Source organism: Rhinolophus ferrumequinum, chromosome 4 (genome assembly GCF_004115265.2).
Source record: "Rhinolophus ferrumequinum isolate MPI-CBG mRhiFer1 chromosome 4, mRhiFer1_v1.p, whole genome shotgun sequence".
NCBI classification, from domain to species: Eukaryota; Metazoa; Chordata; class Mammalia; order Chiroptera; family Rhinolophidae; genus Rhinolophus; species Rhinolophus ferrumequinum.
This window is the reverse complement of record NC_046287.1, coordinates 90,255,440-90,282,340: the sequence shown is the minus strand read 5'-3', so window position 1 is coordinate 90,282,340 and position 26,901 is coordinate 90,255,440. Positions and strand designations below refer to the sequence as shown.

The window sequence follows — 26,901 nt, the reverse complement described above, 5'->3', positions numbered from 1 at the left end:
GGAAAAATCTGTGTTCACAGTAACACATGAAACAACTTTCTTTACTGGCTATTTTCAATTTCAATCTTATTTAATTGTCTCTTGAGAGATATCCCAAAACCAATGTCCACAGCTCTATTTGGCTCAAAAGATAAGAAAAGAAATATAACTGGATTGGGTTGAGGAAATTTAGCTTCTAATCTTAGCTGTTCCACCAATAACTGTGTAATGATGGGGAAGCACTTAACTTTTCTAAGCCTACTTCATTATTCAACAGCTAACAAATAGTTATTAAATGTCTACTAGAAGCCAAGCAGTTGCTAGACACTGGAGATATAAAAATGAATCTGAGGAAGACAGTCCATGCCTCAGAGGCTTAAAGTCTGGAAAGGTGACGAGGTCAGGCTAAAGTACCTTTGAATCCTCTGTTCCAGAGTTAGCATTCTTATTTGAATTGGGATTACATTCATATTCTGTGACGTCAATACAATAATTTCCAAATGACCTCAAAAAAGCTGTAAAGTATTAGAGACTTCCCATGTGAACGTTGGTAAAATAATTTATCAGAAGCAGGTTTCATATATTTATTCAAAAGGTGATTTAACTACAGAGTGAAGCATTTTTAGCATTACAAAATACAGTAATGAAATCTTTTCTTGAAATCTTTTTTCCCTGCATTTCTGTTTATTACAATTTTTATAATCTTGAAGAGAGTCTCTTTTCTGAGGTTTTTCATGCATTCAGGTATTTTGCATGATGTCTGATGTGATCAGTAATAAAGGTTGCAATGAAGTAGTAGCTATGATCATAACCCTAGAAGACAAAATAGAGATGATAACACATTTGTCTACCATTCAGAAACGTTAATATTAGGGACATTAAATATATCTCTCGTCATTTAATTTACTTGTAAATAGTCAAAATATTACAACATGAGGAAAGTTTATAATCAGCATCAAGCTTATACTATTCTTCAACATTTTCACTGAATAATAAAGAGCAATAAAAATATGAAGAAAAATTAAACATTCTGCACAGCCTAGTTTCTAGATGCTGCCATTTATATGCACAGAGAGGAAACAACATTAAATGTACTGAGTAAACATGTGATCCTATCAACAAGGACTTAAAAAAAATCAGAATTTAGAGCTTAGAAACATGGACAGAAGTTTCAACTCACATACGAAACACATCAACATCAGTGAGGGAATGTTAAAGTACAAAATAAGCATACATACACAATATAGAGAAATAACATGAAAATACCCAAACGCTCTATTGTTGTTTGGGAAGTCAAACAGAGCCATCATAAATCACGTTAAGAATTCCACTTCCTACACAGTACAAGCACAACATGTTTCTATTTAAGGAAAAAGGAATAATTCATGAAACTCAAACATCCTTTAGCAATAAACCAAACTGGGTAAAAAGTTAGTAAACTCTTGAAAACTACCATGAAACAGACAGAAAATGTAATGTGCCAAGCAGCTGAGTTGAAACAGTTACCAACTTATCTGGCCAATTGAAACCACCTGATATAGGTAAATAGCGAGGCAATCCTTCCTCCGCCTGTCACCTGAGTACAAGATAAGAGGTAGCTTTCAAAGAAAAAAGATCAAGGGTGTTAAACACCAGATAACTTTGGGGACAGCCCCCCACCCTCAAAACACAATCAAAATACAAAATCAAATAAACTGAAAGAGATAAAAGTCTAAGAAAGATTTTTAACTTTTTTAACTTAATTTAGTAAATTGTCTCTGATGGAAGAAAATGGGAATTTTTCTAAGCCCTTAAGAAACAAAAATAGACCTAATAAAAATATCACCTGGGTTTCAGGGAAGAAGGTAGATCCCTAAGGTTTTGATGAATCAGTATGCAATGTATATATTGGGAACAGCAGCTAACAAAGAGTTCTAGTTTAAAGTCTAGTTTAAAGTAACTTAAAAGCAATCTGTCTTCTATTTTCTGTGGCCAAACCAAGGAAGTGAATATGATAAGTGTTGTCAAAATTCAGGGTGAGCCTTGGAATTAATTTGGTTTCACATTTCTCAATGATTAGACAAGTCCCAGTTAATAAGTTAAATTTAGAGCTAAAGGACAGCGTCTTATATAAAGAAAGAAACTTGAAGTAAAGCACTTTCTACCCATGTAATTCTAGAATTACTACAAGGTTAAACAGGCCCATGAGTTTCAGGCCAAAAAAAACTGTGAAATACAGTACCATATAGCAGCACCTGTCATTTTTCACAGATGAAAAAATGGATCTGACTGAACATAGGCACAGTTGCAAGCAAACAGATAGCTGAAAACACTTTGTAACAAAACCCTAATGTGACTGAGTATGCTGCATTTTTATATATAGTTTCACTGTATTCAGCACTGTATTCAGTGGGTAGTTTCAGGCACATAGTGGGTAGTCACCATTTTTGTTATTTATTATTAGAGAAATCTTAGGGTAAACAGTGACAATTTTGAGCTCTCAAGGGTGTACTGCAAGATAATAATGTATTTCATGTAAAATACAAAGCAAATGTCCTTTAACTTCCAAAATGATATTTAATAGAAGATTCACCTTTATGAGAAAATGGAAAATGCCTGTCATAAAGGACCAAGTTTTTTTTTTAAATGTCAACATAAACGCAAGAGAACATATTTGAACTACTGATGTCCTGGTAGATAGAAGATGCTTATATAATTAGAGCTAATTATGCCACTCTTGACTAGTTTCAAGTTATATTTATCAATAAAAAATGAAAGTGCCTCCTTTCATTATATAATCTTTGAGTTGGTATGTCAAGCAGCTTGTCACTGATATATTTAGTGACACTTGAAAGGGCCTTACGTTCCTCTTTTACTTCACACTTTGAATGGAAAAACTCTCATAATAAAACTCTCTTAAGAGTATAAAAAGCAGCAGTGCTCCAGCAGCTATAATGAACATTTATTCTAAGACGCAGTGTTTGCCTACATATTTTCCAGACCCAATTTGAAAAGCTCAGATATGAATCCTTGGGTAAGTCTCATCACAGTACAAAGAAGAAGATTGTTGAGAGATATTCATTTGTTTATTTAACAAGCACTTCCTGAGAGACAACTGTGCTAAGCATGGGGTACAGACATGAGTGAGAGATCCCTGCATTTCTGAAAGTCTGTGTCATGTTATTACTCTTCTCTAACAGGCAGGTGCAGAGGCTGAAACAATCTCTGAATCTTCAAAATAGGGCTGGAGACTTGAGAAGGAATTATAGCCTTGCTTTGATGTTCTTTCTGGAAGTTTTCATTAGGTCAATGAATTTTTTTTCCTCACTATGTAACTTCAGTAACTGAAAATAAGACATACTAGACCTTTCTTCTTCATACTAAGGTTTGATCTTTGTATGCTGGCTATCAGAATTCTGCTGCCTGTGCTTTTTCAATTTAGAATTGCTGAAGCCAAAACAGAAAAGGCAAAACAATATAAGTTAACAACCAAATAAATATCCCTATGCACTACCCTTCCCTCCTAATTTTTTTGACAGTTGATAGAGTACAATACAGACTGTGAGCATTTCACACCATTAAAAAGAGATAAAGGGATTAAATTGGATAAACCATACACGATTGTAATAATTTTCTTTCTTCCTCCTTAGAGAATTTTCCTTCTTCTTCCTTAGAGAATATATATACTCTCTATTATTTTCAGCTAATTTAATGCTTCACAGCTCCCATTTCATCAAGAAGTACAGTTATACTATACTTATAATCAAATGATAAAGCAGATGCTAAGACTCTTAAATCTGAGGTAATCTGAAGACAATGCAAGGTAGCCTGAAAAATCTGAAAGGAGCCACTGCCAAGGCACGTCCATTCAGTTGCGCATTTGATTACAGCAAACCTAAACCTATCTATTTCAGCTTCAGGTTGTGTAGTTCACTCTCAACCTACCCTTGTGGGGAAGAAAGTGAACAGAAAATATGCTTGAGCTAAACACTGTGACTGGCGATTTCAACACTTTCTCACTTTTTTTTTAGAAGAACTGAATGCTTTCTTTGTCTTGACTCTTTATTAAGTATAGCCAACTATGTTTTTTAGTTGCCTGGGATATAAACATTTTAAAAATAAATATGTTAATTTATTGTTTCCCTCCAAGAATTTCATCAGTGTCCTAACACTATGCTGTTTTTATAACAAACTCCAAAGATTTTTCAGTCTTTGTTAGCAGGCTGAAACTTTAATGTAGTAACAACAGAATTTCCTGGCAATCTTGGGGGCAGCAGAAGAGGCATCCAATATCACTAGTGCCTAAAAGTTAGTCATTTGATAAAAAGCATGGTTTGTTACGTCACTTATAGCTATAGTTAATATACTTAAACACATTGCTGTGTTTATAATCAAATTGGTATTTGGATTTCTCAAGGTTGGTTATTGATCTAAAACATGTAATTCTGATGATAAATGTTTAAATCAATCTGAAAAATTCCATTACTTAAGGATGGATATTCAGAGACAACAAGGTATATATAAGGTATTGGTTTTTGACATATTTTCCCACATGATATATACATACAATATAAAAAATAGTTTACCTGTTCAAAATATCAAGAAGATTCAAAAAACAGAGAGATTGCTAAGATCTGCTGCATAAGTTAGACAGATAGCAGGTTATGCACATTTCTCCTGTGCTAGCTCTAATTTCACCCCTTTGCTCCTCAGGACCACTGCTTCACCTTGCTTGGGAATGGTTATACTGATGACATTTGTAGTCAAATGACCTTGTTTCCAGTTCTAGTTCCATCATAAGTTAGCTGTGTGACCTCTGATAAATAGGTTACTTTTCTGAGCCTCTCCTCATCTGTAAAACATGTGTACAGGAGTCATATATGAAAACTCACAGCAACTGTCATACTTAATGGTGAAATACTGAGATTTTCCTCTAAGACCAGAAACTAGACATGGATGCCCACTATAGTACTGGAAGTTCTAGCCAGAGCAATTAGGCAAGAGAAAGAAATAAAAGGCATCCAAATTACAAAGGAAAAGGTAAAATTATCTGTTTACAGATGATATAATCTTAATTGTAGAAAACCCTAAATATTCCAATAAGCTGTTAGAGATAATAAATGAATTCAGCAAAATGGCAGGATACAAAGTACACACACACACACACACACACACACACACACAGAATCAGTTGCATTTCTATGCACCAACAATGAGTAATTTGAAAAGGAAATTATGAAAACATTCATAATAGTATCAAAAAGAATAAAATACTTAGGAATTAACTTAGCCAAAGAGGTAAAAGACTTATTCAGTGAAAACTACAAAACATTGCTTAAAGAAATGAAAGAAGACACAAAAAAATAGAAACACATCCCATGTTCACAGATTAGAAGACTTAATAGTGTTAAGATGTCAATACTACCCAAAGCAATCTACAGATTCAATGCAATCCATATCAAAATTCCAATAATATATTTTTTTCAGAATGGAAAACTCATCCTAAAGTTCATATGGAATCTGAAGGGACCCCGAATAGCCAAAACAATCTTGAAAAAGAATAACAAAGCTGGAAAACTCATGTTTCCTGATTTCAAATCTTACTACAAAACTGCTATAATAAAAACAATGTGGTACTGGTATAAAGACAAACATCTAGACCAATGAAATAGAGAGCCCAGGAATAAACCTTTGCATGTATGCTCATATGACTTTTGACAAGAGTGCCTAGACCATTCAATGGCGAAAGGACAGTCTTTTCAAAAGATAACTAGATCTTCTGTATGTGGAAAACTATATATCCACATGCAAAAGAATCAAGTTGGATCCTTACCTAACACCATATACAAAAATTAACTCAAAATGGATCAAAGACCTAAATGTAAGTCCTAAAGCTATAAAGCTTAGAAGAAAACATACAACAAAAGCTCCATGACATAGGACCTGGTAATGATTTCTTGGATATGACACCAAAGGCACAGGCAACAAAAGTAAAAAATAGTCAAATCGGACTTCATAAACAATAAAAAATTTTATGCCTCGAAGATAATAGCAACAGAGTAAAAAGTCAACCCACAGAATGGGAGAAAAATATTTTCAAATCATATACCTGACAAAGTATTAATATCCAGAATATACAAAGAACTTGTAGAATTCAACAACAAAAAGCAACCCAATTTGAAAATGGGCAAAGGACTTGAATAGGTGTTTCTCCAAAGATATACAAATGGCCAATAGCATATGAAAAGATGCTCAACATCACTAATCATTACGGATATACAAATCAAAATCACAATGAGATACCACCTCACATTCATTAAGACGGCCACTACAAAAAAAGAAAAAAAAGAAAGAGAAAAGCATAAAGAAAATAAGTGTTAGCAAGGATGTGGAAAAATTGGACTTAGGCACTGTTGGTGGAAATATAAAATGGTACAGCTGCTATGGAAAACAGAATGTAGATTCCTCAAAAAATTAAAAATAGAATTATTATATGATCCAGCAATTCCACTTCTGGGTATATAGCCAAAAGAATTGAAAGACTTGAAGAGATATTTGTACACCCATGTTTATTAGCAGCATTATTTACAACTGCTAAATGTGGAAGCAACCTAAGTGTCCACTGACAGATGAATAGATAAACACAGTGTGGTATATACAGACAATGGAATTTTATTCAGCCTTAAAACGGCAGGAAATTCTGACACATCCCACAACCTGGATTCATCTTGAGAACATTATGCTACATGAAATAAGTCAGACACAAAGAGACAAATACTGTGTGATTCCACTCCTATGAGATACTCAGAGTAGTCAAAATCTGAGACAGAAAGTAGAATGGTGGTTGCCAAGGGCTAGAGGGAAAGGAAATGGGTACAGAGTTTCAATTTCAGAAGATAAAAAGTTATAAATAGAGATGGATGGTAGAGATGGCTGTACAACATTATGAGTATAAATGTATTTAATAATTAATAACACTTAACTGTACACTTAAAAAAACTTAAAATTTATAATTTTAAAAACTGAAAATAAAGTAAAACAGATGGACAGAATAGGAATGATTTCTCCTAAGGACAAATAAGCTAATTGTGAAAACATTAATGTACCACATGACATACACATTGATCGAGATTTATTCAAACATTTATCATTATAATCATGTGTTTTAGATCAATGTGCCTGACACATTACCCTTCAACTTGAATAAAAATGTTTTTAAAAATCAGAACTACGTATAATTTTCAGTGTTTACTTTTCATCCCGAAGTAAAAATTTTGTTTATATTATGTTCCAAAGCTTATGAAGAAATATTTAAAAAAAAATAAAAGCAGAATTTCTTTAATTAAAACTGTATTAGCACAGTTATTAGGTGAGTACTCAACAGTCAAAAGTATTTCAGTCAAGAAAAATTTGCAAACCAATAATTATTCTTAAACAACTAGAAATACCAAACCGTACAACAAATAGATTAGCAGCTAACTCAGACAATATAAAGTGCATGTGTGTGTGACACAAACAGCACACAGCTTCTGAGGTTAAGATGTGTGCATAGAGTAAGGTAGAAGCTTGTCCTTTTTATTTTACTGCAACAATAACTGCATGTGTAAAGAAATATGTTAGTAATGTTGAAGATTAAGTACTATTCAAGCATTAAACTTCTTGTTACTTAATGTTTTTACAATGGGACAGAAAACTGCAAATACTTTTCATTGCCAAAACCTTTTCTACTTCTGTGGAATTTGGTCTTGGATATCACTAACTTAATAGGAAGGCTTTAACTTTGTCTTATTATAATTAAAAAATATCTTACTGAGGTAGCATTTCACATTCTAAAATAAGATTGAAAACATACTTGGAATTTTGCTTTTTATTAGTTATTTAAAACAAGCTAAGGTTTCCTTATACTTGCCTCTTGTAATCTAAAAACAACAGGGGTTTTTTTTTCTGTACAGGCAGCTATGAAGTTATCAGGTAGTAACTGTCCATCTGAAAGAAACTGGTCATCTTTTCCTTGATCAATTAGTATGTCCAGTTGAGAACCTGAATAGGACTTCACAAGATGAGTAGCATCATAAGCCTATAAAAAAGAGAAATATTGAAAAATAAATTTAAAAGTGTCGAGAGGATGTTCTTCAGAATATACTATACTAGAACCAAACAGAAATTTAAAGTCACTTAAGCTCTAAGGCTGATTAAATTGGAAATAAGCTTTTAAGTTGGTTTAAAATCTGACTTCCCTGGTTTTTATTTACAAGGTTTTCAGAACTCTATTTCCAAATGCTAGTAGCCTCTTCCCTACTTTCAAGCAGTCCACGACCAGTGGTAAGAATCCTGTATCTCAAGCATTCTTCATAGTATATCCTTTTTTCTCCTAAACCTTTAAAGTTCTTATTCGTCTCTCAAGTCCAAAAATAAAAACCCATAACTCTTTTCTCTGTAAATTCCTCCACAAATTGACTATTTCTTCTAATTCCATTATCTTTTTCTATTTCCAAATATTCCCTATTTCAAATAAATAGTCAATTTCTTTGTCTCTTTTTAGCTCTAATCCCAGACATAAATACACTCAGCTCTATCTTTTCCTATTGAATAGCACAAAATATCTGCTATCTCCATGAGCTTTCAGGAAGACTTGATTTGGATAATCTGAATCATATTAACAACTCCTCAAATTTACTATCTGAGCAGTTATCACATTACAATTTTCTATTTTACCATCCACCTTTAAATATTGATTATTTGTATCTATTTATTAACCACAATTTTTATGCATTGAACAAGAAAAAAACCCAAAATATTTCTCCTTCTAAAATATCATGCTTTTTAAGACTTACTTTCTTTAATATTAAAAGGAGAGAGAGTGGAAAGGGACCTATTAAGTCCAACTAGTTCTAAGTTCTATGATTTCATAATTCTGCATGGCCTCCTTATAGCAACAGTAAATTAAATAATAGTCTACACACAGCATAATTAAGATAATAAAATTTACTGCCAATGGAGAAAAATTATATACTTAGATTTCTTTATAGGTTTTCTGTGCCTCTGCCCTCCTTCTCCCAATCACTTGGGTCTTTCCCCCACCTCTTCTATTAGACCATAAGCACCCTGTGGATAGGGAAGGGTCGTCACCTTCGTGACATAAGATCTCAAACTCTGAACAGACTGTACACGTGGCGAGGACTCAAAACACTGATGCATGTACACTGTCAGTTCTCAAAGTACCTAAATTAATCTTTTCAGCACTCTTCCAATATATATAATACAAATCTAAGCCTAAACAAAACAAAATTCTAATCTAGAGAGTAAAGAATTAACCCTCCAATGTGTTAGAATTTCAATGACCAATCTTAAAATAGGGGTTCATGTGTAAATGACACACAACTATAAGACATTTTCCCCCTCGAGTATTTTCTACTTATTAACATGAACATGGTGATGAGTTCATTTATAAAATATTGAAACTCTTAATGGAGTTTGCAAATGGCCCATGTCTACACAAGAGTAAAATGAGTTTCAGGAGAAAGAGCCATTTTTATTTTCATTTTGAAGCATCTGCTCCTATGCTAGAAAAAGCAATCTCTCTGTTGGGAATATTGTCATAAATGTACATTACAAAGTATCTATTTTTAAAGACAAATCTAGAATTTAAAATTCAAATCTGAGAGATGCTAGAGATATACAAAATAATTAAAAGCTAGGTCTCATGGTTCCCATTGTACAATTGAGCAAATAGTTAATAAAAGGCAAATCTAAATTTAGTAATAGTATGTGGTATTTTTGAAAATGATAATATAGAATATTAATTTAGAAATAAAGATAAATCGCTCATTAGCAGGAAAAAATGTAGCCTCAGAATATCTGCCATAATTGAATACAACCAGAAAGTAGGGTTTTTGTTACATGTTTATACTTTTGTTAAGTGTTTTTAACTCTGGATTTATGACGGGGCTGGGAATATACAGTCTGCAGTACACAGCTTTTAAAACAAATTTGGAAACTTCAGAACGAGTATTGAGACAGCCATCTATCACCTACCTTCCATTTACTTTGATCTGTTCCCAAATATCCACTAAAGGCCTTTGTGCCCCAAGGACAGAGCACTGGATTGCAAATTGGAGCAAATGCTGAGACAGACTTCAGAAACAAAAGAAATTTAAAAACAAGTTATATGTTGCTAAATCAAATATGAACAGATATTTGCAACTTCCTTAAAAACTCAAAAGTTATTTGCAACTTGCCATGAAAACCCCTATGAACAATTTTCCTTTTGCTATATTATGCACCTAGATTGTAGGTGTCTCCATAACACCAAATCTTTTGTGTTAAGAGAGCTAATAAACTACAGGTGTTAAAATAATGCAAAGCAATACATTTCATTTTTAATAAGTAAGGCACAAATGGAAGTTTATATTCAGTTTCTACTCCTATTTTCCACATAAAATTAAGGTGTAGTAATATAAAACAGTTCATGCCTACCTTCCTGAACAGGTTATTAAATTTAAGACACATTATTTCTCTCCTTTTTAAAAATACAATATAATATTGTGTTCTGTGCAATGTTGTCACTGGATAAGGTGCAGAGATGGAATTTCTCAGTTTCAGAGTGTTTATCAATGTTAGGTTTTATCAATGTCTACTAGCTGTTTTAAAGGACAACAAAATTCAACTAAATTTGATTTTCTCCCTCAAACACAATAAATTGATTACCTTTATACACAGAAAAGGGGAAAATAAAGCCCTTATTTAAAAAACCCACTATCATGCCATGAATTAATTCAAATTTATAATAAAGCTTACCAAAAGGAAAATATTTGGTGCCATACCAAGAAACTGCTATGAGAAATATTTTCATTTCTCAGTGGCACACCACAAATAACTAAGTTCTTCCTAAGGGAAGGAAATGGATTAAACAAATCCTGAGGTCTTTGTTATTTTAAAGACAGAAGTGATCTTAAGATGATCACTGCCTTCAACATTTCCTTTTCAACATTTCCTTTCCTGTATGCTGCTCTACATAGTATGACACTCAACGTACAGTGGTTATTCCAACTTGGCTCATTTAAACAAAAAAAAAAAGTAAAGCTTCAAAGCTTCAAATAAATGAGTAGGAAGGCTGAGAGTAATATTTTTCAATCAAGCTGCATTTTAATCATCATCAGAGGCATTAAGAACAGAATTCTTAAACTTTTACAAATCATGAATATCTTCTCCCTCAGAAAATCAAAATCAACTTTACAAAGATATTCCTGGTAAATATATAAGTAAATGATACATACTGTCACAATAACATTAATCAAGAATAACCGTTAGGAAAGAAAAATGCCTAGGAACATACAGTTTGAATTGAAGCAATGAAATATAAGACACAAGTTACAATACTTCTAATAGACCAACAAGAAACCACTGTGATTGAATTCTTATCCTTCTGATTCTGTAGCATACACTGTGTGATCAAATTTCACACTCCTCCCCTACAACCTCTTGAAATTCCCAAGACTTCTAGAAAAAAGTAGCCCCAATACTACAACAATATCCTAATTTTAATCTTTGAAAGTTCCTAATATTATATTATCCAAGAGAGATACTTGTCACTAGAAGCTTAAGTAATCTTACTTTGTATTTTCCAGGATTCTTTAAAGCACAAATCAGAGCTCCATGGCCTCCCATGGAGTGGCCAAAAATAGACATCCTTTGGGGGTCCACTGGAAAATTGGCATTTATGAGTTGGGGAAGCTAGAGAAAATATAATAATGTGACAAAAGATATGAGAGAAAGTTTAGACTTTTTCAGAGTTATACAAAATTACACAATCAAAACTTCCAAATCAGTCTTACAATGGCATGAACCAGTAAAGATTAAAAAAAAACATTCAGGTAAACAATGGTAATTATATATCACTGGAGAATATATGGTACATCTTCCTCATGAAGCAACTTTAAGAAGATGCAGAAAGAACTTTAAATGTCCTAAACTCTTGATCTAGTAATTTCACTTATTGGAATCTAGTGTAAGGGAAAAGTCCTTAAGGGGAAAGAATTATACACAAAGAAAATCAACACAATAATATTTAGTATGGTAAAAAAAATATGTAAAAACACAAGTATTCTACATTAGGAAAAAGTAAATTATGGTATATGACAGAATATTGTGTAACTATTAAAATTTTTATAAATAGATTAGAATACTGGAAAATATTTATTTTTACCATGAAAAAAGGAACAAGATAAAAAAAGTTTTACAATTATATTAAAATGAGTTATACAAAAAAACCTGGAATATACCAAAACATAGTTGTTGGAGGTGACAGAATTATGGGTGTCTAAACTTTTATATTATTGTTTCTGAGTTTTTATGATATGGTACATAGTATTAATTAAAATCATATGAAATTTAGAAAAATGCATAAACTGCACACAAATATTAATAAAAGTAATGCTTTACCACTTATATTTTGTAAGCCTTGATTACTCATTATAAAATATGTCTGAATGAACCAGCTGCCAGAGAAATAAAAAGTTTTTCATCAATTATTTTCTTTGCATAACCTGGGCAGTGCATACAGGTATCAATATAATTATTAAACTCTAAAACTGCACTTAGTATTAATTAAAATGGCAGAAAATAGGATTATAATACTAGTGAATTTTGGCATTTTCACTAAGATAATTAATAAATATGTGTCAAGAAGATTCAACAATACCATACCCTGGTTTAAAATTCTCAGGACGAGAAAGACTTTCTATCAAAAATCAAGCTTTTGGCAGTCATCAATTAATAATTACAACATAAATTACCTCCTCCGTTACATAAGAGTACATTCTGTAGTTAGTTTTCCAAGGTTCTTCAGTGGCATTCACATAAAACCCAGCACCAGTGCCGAAGTCCCAGCTCTCATCTTCTCCTTTAATGTTGCAGCCACCTATCAATAAAAAATTTTGTGGTTTCATCTACTCTATCATAGTGGCCCATGTTTAATAACATATTTTTAAATGAATCTCAAAGTTCACTTGCGTTAAAGCTGTTCACCAAATATTTGGGCTCTCTTCTGCCTTTTGGGGCACATACTTCCCGGCCCTCTTGAGTGGGCTCACGTGACTAGTTCTAGCCAATGAGGTGAGAGAGGGCATGCCCTTTCAGGCTGGGGTATTCACTGTCAAAGTAAGGCGCACTGGCGTTCTATTGATGAAGTTCCCTCCTATATATATTCTGAACATACACTTCTTCACTTTGTTTTACCTGTCAAAGGGCTTATATTCTCTTTTTACCTTTCAGAAATGCGTTGAGATTCCTTCTCTGATGACCATCCCCCCCATAACCAACACTTCCATATCTCTCCTTATCCCTGTGGTCTTATAAGGGAAGGGAGACAAACGCTTGTGCTCAATTCACTACCATGAACTGGAAGTGTCTCCTTGTGTACTTTAAAATTATTCCATCATGTTTCCCCTATTTACCCATCCCTCACGGGATTTCCTTGTATTCTTTTTTAATTTATTAGGTTTTATTTTATTTACTTGCATGTAGTTAAAAAGCCAACCAATGGGATGTTAAACAGAATTACACTAATATGTAGAGTAATTTGAGGGAAACCACCTCTTCATAACATTCAGTCTATACATCCAGGAATATGATATTTTTACATTTATTAAAGTCTTCATTTAGGATCTTTAGCAAATTTTATGATTTTTAAAAATAAATCATTTTTAAAGTTTATTCCTAGACATTTTATATTTTTGATGCTATTTTGAATTAAATTTTTTATTACATCTCTAGCAAGACATGTCTTGCTTTTGTGTAATATGGCTTGTGAAAGGAAATGCACTTTAAGGCCAGCAATTTAACTTTCAGATAGCTTTAGCTGCCATTCAAATTCCATTTCCTGACACTTTTAGGGTCACAAAACTAGTTTTAACGATCTGATGGATTAAGTTCTCCAATGTTTGATATTCTCATTTCTCTAATGTAAACATTCTAATCATTTATATTAAAACAAATATTTGTTTAACTATATGATTATTTGGTGACTAACAGAGATGAGAAAATACCTAATTATCATGTGACCTATGGAATAGAAAAAATAATTTCCTATGCATTGTACGTTATTTTGACACTAGTGCCAATATGACATATTAATTGATTTGTTCAATCTCTGTTGTGAAGTGTCTCAACCTGTAAAATGGGAATAGCAAAACTATTCCCTCTCATAAGAGTGATGTCAGGAGTAAAATTCACAGGAAAATGTATATAACATAGTATTTTAGAGTCATGATGTCACTTGAAAGATTAATAGAGATAATAGTAAAAATAAGAAATGAATTTTATAATGTATACATTATTCCACTTATAACTTAGTCTTAAAGATTTATATTTTTACAAAGGCTTTCTGGAACAAGAATACTTACGAGGACTCGTATCTGGAGCAATGACAACAAGGCCGTGTTCTGAGGCAGCCTGATGATAACCAGATTTTGATATAAAATTCTGTTCTGTGCAAGTTAAACCTGAAGATCAAAAATATTGTTATTCTATATTGCAAATGGTTTATAAACTATAATATTTTTATACTACAGGAAAATAATCTCACTTGGTATTATCAAAAATCTCTAGAATTCTGAAGAAGACACTGAAGTTCCCTTTCTCATAAAATTTATAACAGTATTAATCTAAGATCTGTCTTAGGTTAAATGCTCCTATAGCTGTCCTTTGAAAGTCACTCATTAAAGATTCAATTACTAAAATCCTTAGGACCAGATATGTTTGGGAATTCAGAATTTTTCAAGCTTGTGGAATAGCAATATGGAACATAAAACAAATGTTACAACAACTCCAGTGGTTTTAATTAAACATGTTACTATTCATGAATCAAAACATAAATATTCACAGCAAGTGAGATAATATCATAGTCATCGTAATACAAATAAGTTAATATTTTTATATACAAGTAGTTCACAGCAACAAAATTCACCCTAATCATCTTTGTATTCCTCCATGCACTAAGAAGAGAGTAAAGGTCATCAGACACCATCCTTAAATTGAGTTTTAGCTCTAGTTTTTACAACTGTTTCTGCCACTTTTCCTACCTCTATGCTTTCCAGTTATGTGATAAGAAAGATGACTTAATTCTCATATTATAGGAATCTAATACTATAATGATGTAAGAATGGCCAAGAATGAACTGGCACTAGATGCCTGAGCTGAACAGCACCTAAACTAACAGCCCTTTTCCAGTGGTCAACGATAAATATCCCACTACACCTGATAATTAGCAATGTCAAAGCTTATAGACACACTTGATGCAATATGAATTAACCCTTTTGCTGCGATGTTCGTTTATATCCGAATGAATATATCCAAAATTTTTATACACAAAAATGTCATTTATATACAAAGCAGCTCAAATTGTTTACGCATAAAATAGTCAAAATATCAACTTTTTGTGGATTTTTTTTTTGTGGATTTCTGACACATTTTGAAAAAAAATAAACTTGAAATCAATTAACGCAGCGAAAGAGTTAACTACAGAACACTTTTATAGTTTCTATGTATCCCCTAATAGCTAGCACAGAGACTTATAAAATGATTGCCCAATAAAGATTAAATTAATAAATAATTATAAGATATAAAACCTTATAAGTATCATTGGATAATATTATGAGAGTTTCTAGTTAACAGTTAGGACATACATACTTTCCCTAGTCATGGCAAGAGAACAAGGTCCTTGTTTACCACCATGTTCCTTCCCAATACATCTTCCAGAGATACTAGAGCCATATCGTAGTGGAGAACTGCCCCAAGTACTAATAAAACGTTAGCAATTTTGCTGACCTTAACATAAATGTGTTCAAAGGAGGCAGGGTAATATGGTAGACATCATGGGTTTTGGATTTCAGACAGGATCTGTTTCTAAATGTCCCTCAGTTACTTATTAGCCAAACAAAATTAGGCAAGTGACTCAAATACTCTGAGCCTCAGTCCTTTCACTTGAAAAATGGGAATATTGCCTATTTTTACCTTATAGGGTAGCTATGAGGATTAAATGTGGTAACATAGAAAGAGCCTTGAATTGTGTCTGGGACACAGTACACAGTAACTTGCACAAATCTGTTTTAGAGGCCAGAGAAAAAAAAATTTTTTTTAACATAAATTCCTCGATGAAGGTAGTAGGGACTGAATTGTAGACTCAGAAATGAAGATAATTCTACCAGTAGGATTATTCTCAAGAGTATGGAGATGGTTACTAATTAATAGCTACTTGATCAACTCCACTTACTTTATATGGAGAGTTGTCTTTTTTGAAACAACTTTATTTAGTTATAATTCAGATGCCATACAATTCACCCATTTAAAGTTTATAAGCTCAGTGACTGTTAGTATATTTATAGTTATGCAACCATCACCACTATGTAATTTTAGGATATTTTCATTACCCCCACAAGGAACCCCATACTCATTAGCGGTCACTCTCCATTTTCTCCTCATCCTCTCTCCTTAGCACCAGGCAACCACTAGTCTACTTTCTGTCTTTATAGATTTGCCTATTATGGGTATTTCATATAAATGGAATTTAACAGTCTTTTGTGAATGGCTTTTTTTACTTAGCATAAAGTTCTCAAGGTTCATGTATGTTGTATGTAGCATCTATGAGGACTTCATTACTTTTTGTTATTGAATAACATTCCATTATATGGATATACCACATTTTATTTATCATTTCATCAACTGATGAACCTTTGGTCTTTTTCCGTTTTTTTTTGCTACTATAAATAATGTATGATATATGAACATTTGTGTGCAAGTTTTCATGTGGCCATCTTTCCAATTCTCTTGAGTACACAGCTAATAAAGGGTTGTTTTGATGATTGCCCTGACTTGGGAAAGATACAAACCACTGCAGATGGACCATCTTCTAGAATTTCAGTTTGAACGTTTTGATTTCAGCTAATTTATTAATTTTAGAAATTTAACAATTGATATAATCTTTCTTCATTGATATCCTTCAACTTCCTGGGAAGTAAACCTTCTAAAATTCTTTTGTCATTATTTCTCAAATGTACTAGTCAATCTTATCTTTTTTCAGAAAATCAAGCCTTAGTTTCCAAGGTCTATATGTTCTTCGGTTTCTCTGTAAGGAAACTGTGCTGTCATTTGATGGAAATAAACATTCTGTTTTGTTACACTTATACAGCTCAATGATATTTCTTGACAGATTTCAATTTTGATTAAGAATTTAGGGTCTTATTAGTGTATCACCTATTAATTACACAATACCCTGGTCAGAAGACTTGTTCACCCTGTTATATGATCTTGGGTAATACGTAACTTCTCTGGGCCTATAAAATAGTTCACATAATTTCTAAGATCATCTTTAGCTATATAATACTATATTTCTAAAACAATAATTGTGTAATTTTATTATTGCTGCTTTTGGCAATACCCAATGCTCTCCTAGCAAAATTGGTTTACTATTTTTCAATCACAGAAATGGGTTGTTGAGTTAAAATCAGAATGGCACTTCATTTTTACCTTTTAAAATGAAGCATCTATTCTCATTTTTAAAGACTGGTATTTAGGGGCTTATCCTTGATGAAACATATGTAAGGGGGGATTTTTAAAATCAATTTGTTAAGAAGTAATTTTAAGGAAACAAAGATAGCACTCTAAAAAAATAAAAGATAGCACTCTATGACATAATTTGGTTTCTATGAGTCTCTCCTTGTAATATTTGCTTCCAAAGATGAAGTGCCAACATCTTGTGAAAGAAAAGTTAGCACAGAGGTTCAAAAACCACTAATGGCAAAACCTTACTCTCTCACCATCCATTCTATAGTCTTTAATGTTTACCACTGATTAAGAAGCATTACTGTTATTTCTGATTTTCTAGATTGTAACCAGAAAAGATCACTGGAGTCCAATTAAAATATTCCAGACAATACTATAAAAAGCTACTTATCTGTAGTTTCAAATTAGTGTATCACGGGTGTCCTGGTTTTACCTAACATTATTCTGAGTGGTAAAATTTCTACAAGCAATGCTTGGGTAGATACAAACTAGGTAAATAACTTTTCTAAGCTCTTGCACTGAGTCTAGAACTTTACATTCTCTGGTAAATGACTTGGTCTAGTTGAAAAAGAAGTGAAATAAATGTAATTCAGTAGGTCTAAAAATATTCTCAGGATAAATAAGAGTAGACTATGACAGGCTCCTAAAGTCTTTAATAAATGGTTTAGAAAGCACACCAGTAAGTCAAGATGAAAGAGTACGATAAACCAGTTAAAAAGAAAAATAAACTCCTTTATAAAACTCAAATGCATAACACTTACCAGACAGCCAATATAGTGCAGGGCATTTTTCAGTTTCTGCCTTTGGTGGTAAGTAGATAGCAAATTTCATTTTGCATTTCAGTTCAACGCTATAATTTTAACAGTCACAACAACAACAATATAAATCAATGCTCCTCATTAGTAAAGACAGAAACAAAATAAGTGATTTAATATCCAAATTAAGTGATTCCACCAACATTGAAGGAATATACCTTAGACCTTAAAGAAAGAATGGGGCCAACTCAGCATAGTGATCTATTAACCAACTTGAGCCTATGCTGTGTACAAAACAGTCATTTTGGGCAGAATAAAAGAATAAATGTAATATCCTCAATGTAGTACTAATATTATTAAAAGAAAAACTTTCTGTCTTTAAAAAGACGTATGAAATTTTATAAAAATTGAATTCTAAAGATTTTAAATAACATGTTTGCTCATGACCATTGAAATGTACCACCACATCCTTAATTTGCTCTTTATCACTAAAATTTTATTAAAATCACTAATATTGTGGCTAACTAATTTTGATAAAAAACAGGTATTTTTTCTATGTAAAAAGTAATTCATGCAACAATGATCTTTCATGGGTTTATTTAAAGAATCAAACAGATGGAAGCAAAACCAGAGATATGTAAAATGGCATCTTTCTGTAGTTACCTGTCATGTTCAAAAACTTTCTGCAATCCCCCAAAGCACTTGTTGCTGGAAATCTGTTTCAACGCCATTTTTTTCCTATTAGTGAAGATTAATCTCTTTAATTTGTAGAGAATTAGTTCCTGAAAAATTTGAAAAAAAAAACTGTTTTCGGGTAAACTGTTTCTCACCTAGAATTTTTCTTCACATGCTAATTTTCTCAGATAAATAACATAAAGAAACCAACTTTCATACACACATTTTCATTTGTTACTTTAAAAAACTTTAGTATGTCATTACCAATTTACTAACAAGTTTGTGTGTGTGTGTGTGTGTGTATGTGTGTGGACTGTCAAATTCTTTTTAGAAAGAGGCAGAATATAAATAAGTTCCTAATTGATTACATTAGCTTTGAAGATTAAGGATTGTTAATAGCTTACCTGTTAACTGTAACAAGGGAGTCAAAAAATTGGTATGGCTGATTATGGTTGATTTTAAAGTGGGAGGAAAGTGATGTAACAATAACGATTTTGATAATAATAACAGGTAACATTTATTGAACACTTACAGTGTGATAGGCACTTTTCTTTATGCTAAACCAGATCAAATTATTCATCCTATGAGAATTTTTCTGAGAAAGTGACGCACAACTGTTAGATCCATGTTTTTCCTTTTAAAACAAACCAACAAGTTAAACATAAGCCTGTTCTACGTGCAATTAAAAGCGCAGCTTGTCATCAGGAAATTTTGAAATTTGGGAATTCTTTTCTCTCCAACAAATCTTTTAAATTTTCATAAATAATTTAAAACTTAAATGTTAAAATACCACTTATTATAAATTTTTAATAATAAATACAAAAAGAATTGGAAAACCATCTTTATCATAAGTGCCTATTGAGCAAAGAGGAACCAGACCAATTTCGATTTGTATCTCTCAAGGAAGGATTTCCTTCCCCTCCGTAATATAAATAAGTAAGCCGTACACACTAAATAAAAAAAACCCTCAAATACTAAGAATAGGTATTACCACTCTGCTAGTCCTCTCAGTAAAATATTCTACTATATGCTGATCAAATACAGTGTTAGGATTACTCCTCAAAGGTATATAACAATCACCGCTAATTTTGGAAATGTCTGCAAAATTCTAAGTAAGATGTTTCAATCCTATCTTTAATCTCATCAATAAGTACAAATACATTGCTTTCCATTGGAAAGCTGGAATTTGAACCAGAAAATCTGATGTCAGAGCCGTTATTCTTTGCTGCTATGCTCTCCTGCCTCCCTAGAGGGTCTTTAAATACTTTTACTTTGAGACATTCTAAGACTGACTAATTTTACAGGACTTAGGTACTACAGTTACACACAAAGAAATCACCTTCTATCCACAGGTTTATGCTTTTAATCATAAAAGATAAATTCTTAAACAAACTGCTCACTAGATGTTATTAATTACTGAATATTAACTTCAGCTATTCTTGTTCATAATCCTATCTTAAATAATGAACTAACACGATAGATGTATAATTTTAACATATATACACGAGACCAAGGAATAAAATTTATTTGCTTAATTATGCTACAAGGAAATCCTATTTTCTTAAACCTAGTAGGGACTGTCTGCTTTCCCAAAACATGGTACACTAAGCCTGTATCTAGTACATAAGCGGTACCAATAATTATTTGTTCAATTAATGAACAATTAATTTTTTAGCTTCTTACTAACAATAATGTGAAAGTTTTAAAAATTAGCTTGTTCTTTATCTCTATTATTCTATACTTTGTTATTCATCTATTTTAGTAAACTCTATTTCCTCTGCTCTTTGAATGTTCTTTTATTAAAATTCAAAATCAAATACTTCCTATTTGGCCAGACAAAACAAAGTTAAAATACTGTTTTTTAAACTACCAGAATGAATTAAAGTTTTAAAGTGTCTTTTGGAAGTATGAGATGTAGTCAACTCCTGAGAGTGAAGAAAACAGGAGTAAGGACTAGAAAAGTAGAGAAAGATAAAAAGCCTAGATCTGTCTGATCAAGAGTTGTGGGTCTAACTTGTTATGCAGAGAGAGAAACAGAGGGAAGAGATAAGAACTTAAGGATTCCTGGGTTGACTGGCTAGGAAGGAAGAACTTTTGAGAAACTGGGCTTATGAATGATGCTCAAGTGACCAACACAAACAAACAAATAAGTAAAAATTTACATAGTATATACTAAGTGTCATTTGTCTTACAGATGTTTCATTTACGTTTTAGAACAGATTGTGTGGGAGAAATAGAGTGACAGGGTAAGGTAGAATACTAAAAACTAAAACAACCCCCCTCCCAAGAAAAACCCAAAACAAAAACAAAAAACAATTTCATAGTACCAGTGGGAGTTACACAATTTTCCTAGAAAGTTCAATAAAATGAATATCAATATTCTTTAAAGAAGAAAGGTTCTCTCAGTGCACTGTACATGCAAACCATCAGGTGAAAAACTATAGGAAATGGTCTTTATTCACAAAGCATGCATTCTCCCAAAAGGCCATATTGTCAAATATTACTTTTCTTCCCTTTAGTTACTGAAGCTAAATGTCATCCACTTCCAGAAATCTGTGTTCTTTGCATTTTCACCCATTCTTTCCTGCTTCCCATGATTCTCAAAAGTTTTCTACATATCTCTCTACTAGTGTTTTTGCGCCCGTTCTCTTGGAATCCTTGGACTTTGTTCCATTTCTTCATTTTCAGTGTGTCCCACTTCACTGCCTCTTAATAACCTACACAAGTTTTCTCAACATCACGGGATTATGGTACTGCTGACCAATCCTTTGTTCAAATACTCTCCTCAGAGAACACTCAGGGTCTGAGTTTTTCTCTTCCTTTCTCTTCCCATGGCCCTTTTCTCTTTACACACATTTCCCTAATTCCCATTCCCTAAGTTTCAACTACACTTTCTGGGTGAAAGAATCTATCTAAATCTGCATCTCTAGACCCAATCATTCTCAAGCATTAGTGCCAGAATTTAAATTTCTTCCTGGACCCTTCTACTAAGATATGCCACTGGCTAGTAAAACTCAACAATCTGAAATTAAGCTTTTATCTCCCACCTTCAAAACATTGTTTTTCTTTCCTTTTCTTTTTATCCATGCTTGTCTTGCCCAATCTATGGTCTTAAAGTTACCCCTTCTTTGAATGCCCACTGTCACCATCCTAATTATACCCAAGAAATTAAAACAGCCTCTTACTGTGTTTCCTTCATGTATGCCTCACTACAATCAACCTTGTATGGAAGCCTGGGGCTTTAATCCATTTAACTGACTGCTCAGTGGATACATACATGTCACATCTTTAGGCCAAACATGACCGACATGAAATTGTTAGTCAGTTTAATTAATTTTTTAAAATTGTGATTAAAAAACACAACATAAAATTCACTGTCTTAATCATTTTTAAGTGTATAGTTCAGTAGTATTAAGTAGATTCTGTCAATTTAAAAAAAACATGGTTAGCTTGTTCACATTAACTACCAGATGAGAAAAGCTTCACTACGTCCATACATACGTCCATCACATTTTAACTGTGTACTAAGCACATTCTCTTTTCCATCATAAAAATTCACCGGGCTTGCCCATATATGAATTTTTATTTAGCCTGGGGAATAAATGTAACATCCATGAACTCCAAACACCTTAACTTGGCTCTTAAAATTGTCTTCAATAGTCCCACACTACTTTTATGGCCTCACTTCCTATTTTTTTACTTTTAGTCAAACTCAATTATGCATAATCCTAGTATAGCCTGGATGTTTCTATGGGTGGCTTTATTCAATGGTATAATGGTTTTACAGCAGGTTCTGGAGCCAGCCTCTCTAGGTTCAAATTATGGCTTCACCACCTACTATTAGGTTGTTACAAAAGTAATTGTGGTTTAAAAGGTTAAAAATAATTGCAAAAACCGCAATTACTTTTGCACCAACCTAATATCTAATGTAATGACTTTGGGTAGGCTGTGTAATTTTGTATGCCTCGATCAATTTCATAGGGCCGTTCCCGGGACTAAATGAGTTAATTCACGTGCTGCTTAGAACACTGCTGGCTATGTGAACACAAATGTTAGCTATCATCATTCTCGGTATCTTCGAATAACCTCCTTCAAAGTCTGCTCCAATGCCATCTCCCTGATGACGCCATCAGAAATGACCCCAGGAGTTTGCAAGTGCGTCAGGCGATGCGGGGCCCCCGGCACCCCGTGGTGCGTGCTCCTGACCTGCACCCTCGGGTGACCAGGCCTGAGTCGTCGCCCTGACGCGGACCCAGCCCAGGGTGGCCCGCCGGTCTCTGCCTCCTGAACCAAGCACCTCTAACTACTAACGCTTTGTGGCTTGTTACTCAGTAAACTGGGTACAGTGTATACATTTACTTCACGCGCTGCTGGTCTCGTGTAAGGGCGGGAAGTCTTTGTGAAAATGGAAAAAATCTATGGAAATGTAGCAGCCACGGGATAAACCGGCAGCTTCCCCTCAGGTTGCGACACCCCCGAGCGCCCCGGGTTACACAGTTTTGGAAGCTCAGTGAAAGAAAAGGAATTTGGGCCGAGGCGCTGGGCCTCCGGACAAGCTCCTCGCTCCGGCGCCCAAGCCCTCGGCCTCCCGCCACGGCTCGGTTGCGTGTCGGGCCCGAGGAAACAGTCTGCACGCTCCCGCCTAAGGGACTCGCCGTCCGCCCCACCAGGCCCCGCTGTGTCGCCGACGCAGCCGAGACCCAGACAGGCCCAGGCCACCCGGGCCTCTGCGCAGACCCACTTACCTGGTGTGGCTGCGGAGGCGGAGAGAAGAGAAGAAGCCGAGGAAACTGAAAGGCGGGGCCTCAACATGGCTGCGGGTGCCGCCCACTCTGGAATCCGCCCTCCATCGGGTCCGCCCACTGCAGGTCCTCACCCTGAGGCCCTTCTCCTCGGCCCCGCCCTTCCACGGCCCCGCCCCGTCGGCTCTGCCGCCGCTGTCCCCACCCCCTCCAGCTAGCTTTTCTCCGCGGCCCCAAGGAGGAGGCTACTCCTCCTGCCTCTCGCGGGATTCCATTCGTCAAAGATCCGCCAGCCTTGTTGGCGTTAACCTCTTTCCCGAGGCAGCAGGAAAAGGCCAAGGACCAACTTAACTCGTTGACAAAATTTCTTCGAACCTCTTTGAAATAAGTTGTTTAGAAACCAGGACGTAATTCCAAGCCTCCTCCCCACCCCTAAATCTTTCCAGTTCCCCACTTGCTAATCATTCACTAGCTGGGGTTAGAACAAGGTCCAGTTTTTAAATCTCCAGAGACATAGGAGCTTCACCAATGTACTCTTTTCTCCCTTCTCTCAATGAAAGTTAGTTGAATTGAATAGTAGTTGCTAGTTCAGGACTTGCAACAGATATTCCCTTGACCTTTTGCTTGATTTAACCAAACTGATTGTGAGTGTGCTTTGCCTGTTGAGAAAATTAATCTAATTACAAAAAGCTTAAAAAAAATTTTTTTAACCAACTGCTGTACTGGCAGATTTTAATATCGGAAAGGCAGGGTTAATTTCATGGTGGTGCAACCTGTACAGCAGAACAGGGTTCCTAGCTCAGAAGGACCTGCATTTGGTTTAATTCTCTGCGTAGTTTAATCTTTCCTGTGCCATATTGTTAATAATTTTTGAACATTGGCCCCATATTTTCATTTGTACTGGACGCTGCAAATTTTGTGACTCATCCCGCTGGAAGGACTAATTGGTGAAATAACCTCTATGGGACCTGATATTATAAATATGTACACAAGATTATCCGCCAGAATCAGTCCTGTGGCCCAGGCCCATTTGGCCGTAATAAACTAACTTGTACACTGAACCTGTGGACCTGTGGATCAATTGGAACTCAGACTGAAGATAATGTTTACCTAACCAAAACAATGTTTTTATTCTGAGCATTGAAACAAAAAAGTTTCTTTTTTTTTTTTTACTTTCTAGTATTTAAAAATATAAATCACTGAACCTTTTCTTCAAACTGAGTTTCACAACTAAGACAAAATATCCAACTTTGCAAGTTGCTTAGAATTGATAGGAACTATATATTTTTCCTTTTCACTTTTTATTAATAATTAAAATTATATATTGAGAGAGAGAGCTAGAGAGATGAGGGGAGGGAGGGGAGGAAAAGGGAGGGGAAGGGACGGGAGGGGAGAAGAGAAGAGAAGAGAAGAGAAGAGAAGAGAAGAGAAGAGAAGAGAAGAGAGGAGAAGAGAATCTAAAAGGAACCATAATTGAATTCTCCCTTTGAACAACTGGAGTATACAGGATGGAATGTCTTACACCAAACTGTTTTCAGTGGTGTGAAGTAGGAAAGCCTAAACAGCTGTAAAACGGGCCTTTCCATTTTGCTGTGTGAGGCTGTGTATTTGAAACTTTAGACTATATATAAGACTATGGCTATATATAAGACTATATAAGACACAATAATTCTAGGAAACTAAGCACAAGAATTCTTTAGAAAGTGCTCTGTAAGGTCTAAAGTACTACAGTGTCCAATGATTTCCTGTTTCATGCAGTCCTTTTGGGGCCTGGAAATTCCTATGTAATCTGCCTTAGCTCTTATCTCTCTGAACTTGTCTTCTGGTTCTGTCCAGCTACACTGGCTTCCCTGCTGTTTTGGAGTATGGCTATATATAAGACTATATAAGAAAAATGTAGTCTTATATTCCTTGCATAACTTTTTAAAAAGTTACAGTTGACTGACACCTTTGCCAAAGCACTTTTGTCTTTATTTTGTCAACATGTATGCAATTGAACATGAGCTTTGTCAGAGATATAAGTTAATTGAGACAAATATTTAGCATCTACCGTAGGCAAGGACACTGCAAAGTGTCATAGAACCATCTGATCAATAGAAGATTATAAAGAAAAATGCAATCAAGAATGAAACAATGAAACTTGTTTTGACTCAGGAGATTGAGATATAAATGCAGTTGAGATTAATAGATGTACAATTGTAGATTGAGGTGCATTTTATAGAAGGGAGAAAAATTTACTGATTGACAAGAAAATAATGATCACATTGTTAGAATTCTTGAAGGAAAAGAAGTGCAAATTTCCGTTTTCTTTATTTTATACAGCAGTCCCATAATGCTGTATTATTTGATGAATTCAGTATAGAGCTTAACATTTTCACATTAGTGTGGGGATACACCTAATGAGACCATATGTGACTCTAAGACGCTTTTCCCCAGAATATCAAGACTTTCCCTGCACATAGAGGCTTTTCTGATATTGAATATATATTTTGAAACATAACAAATGTAAAAAACAAACGGTATACTTTTTTTTGAAGTTAAGATTTAGCTAACTATGAGCACATGCAAACAAAAATGCCGTGGGGTTGTTCAGAGACTAAGCACAATAATTCTAGGAAAGTGCTCTGTAAGGTCTGAAGTACTACAGTGATATCAAGCATTGTTTTTGTTCTCACTTACCTATTTTTGAAGAGGTTTGAGATGTTCCAGACACATGGATTTCTACATATGTATAATTTACCCATTTAAACACTAGTTTAAGGAAATGAATAATTTGAACTGGAAAAGTCCTAAACTCCTATAGAATGTTCCTTAATCTTTTGGCTCCTTCTTCCCCATTCTGGATAGTGATAGTCTTTTTATTGTCCTAAACCTAAGCCAGAAACAGGATTTCTTCCTCTTCACTGTGCTCATTGCTAAATCTTGTTGATCTGCTCTTTTCTCTGCTGTTATGTGTCTGTGAATTCAGATTGTTCTGGTTTTATAAAGATAATCTGGACCCTAAACCATACATTCCATAACATTGACAGCAAGATCTAGAACAGCTTCCAGGAATCATATACTTTAATATTTTGTCAGTGAAACATAAAATAGTCATACTAAGTGGGATAACTAAAAATTATACATAGTCTCTTGTCAGTTTGGGGGAAGTTTTGCCACAGAAGACTTTAGGGTAAGTCAGATTTTGCCAGCAAATCAGTTAGTAAGAACTA

The 26,901-nt window shown here is 34.0% G+C and overlaps 1 protein-coding gene across 1 annotated transcript; it reads right to left on the bottom strand.

Moving 5' to 3' along the window:
• Positions 1–549: 549 nt before the first annotated feature.
• On the bottom strand, positions 550–19,623 carry ESD (esterase D). Its single transcript, XM_033104801.1, has 9 exons — positions 19,480–19,623; positions 18,936–19,054; positions 18,279–18,367; positions 14,361–14,459; positions 12,753–12,877; positions 11,572–11,691; positions 9,994–10,092; positions 7,868–8,035; positions 550–792 (listed from the first exon to the last, which is right to left on the bottom strand). Exons 1-9 carry the CDS (start codon positions 19,525–19,527, stop codon positions 712–714), a joined length of 948 nt encoding a protein of 315 aa, XP_032960692.1. The 5' UTR covers positions 19,528–19,623; the 3' UTR covers positions 550–711.
• Positions 19,624–26,901: the final 7,278 nt, after the last annotated feature.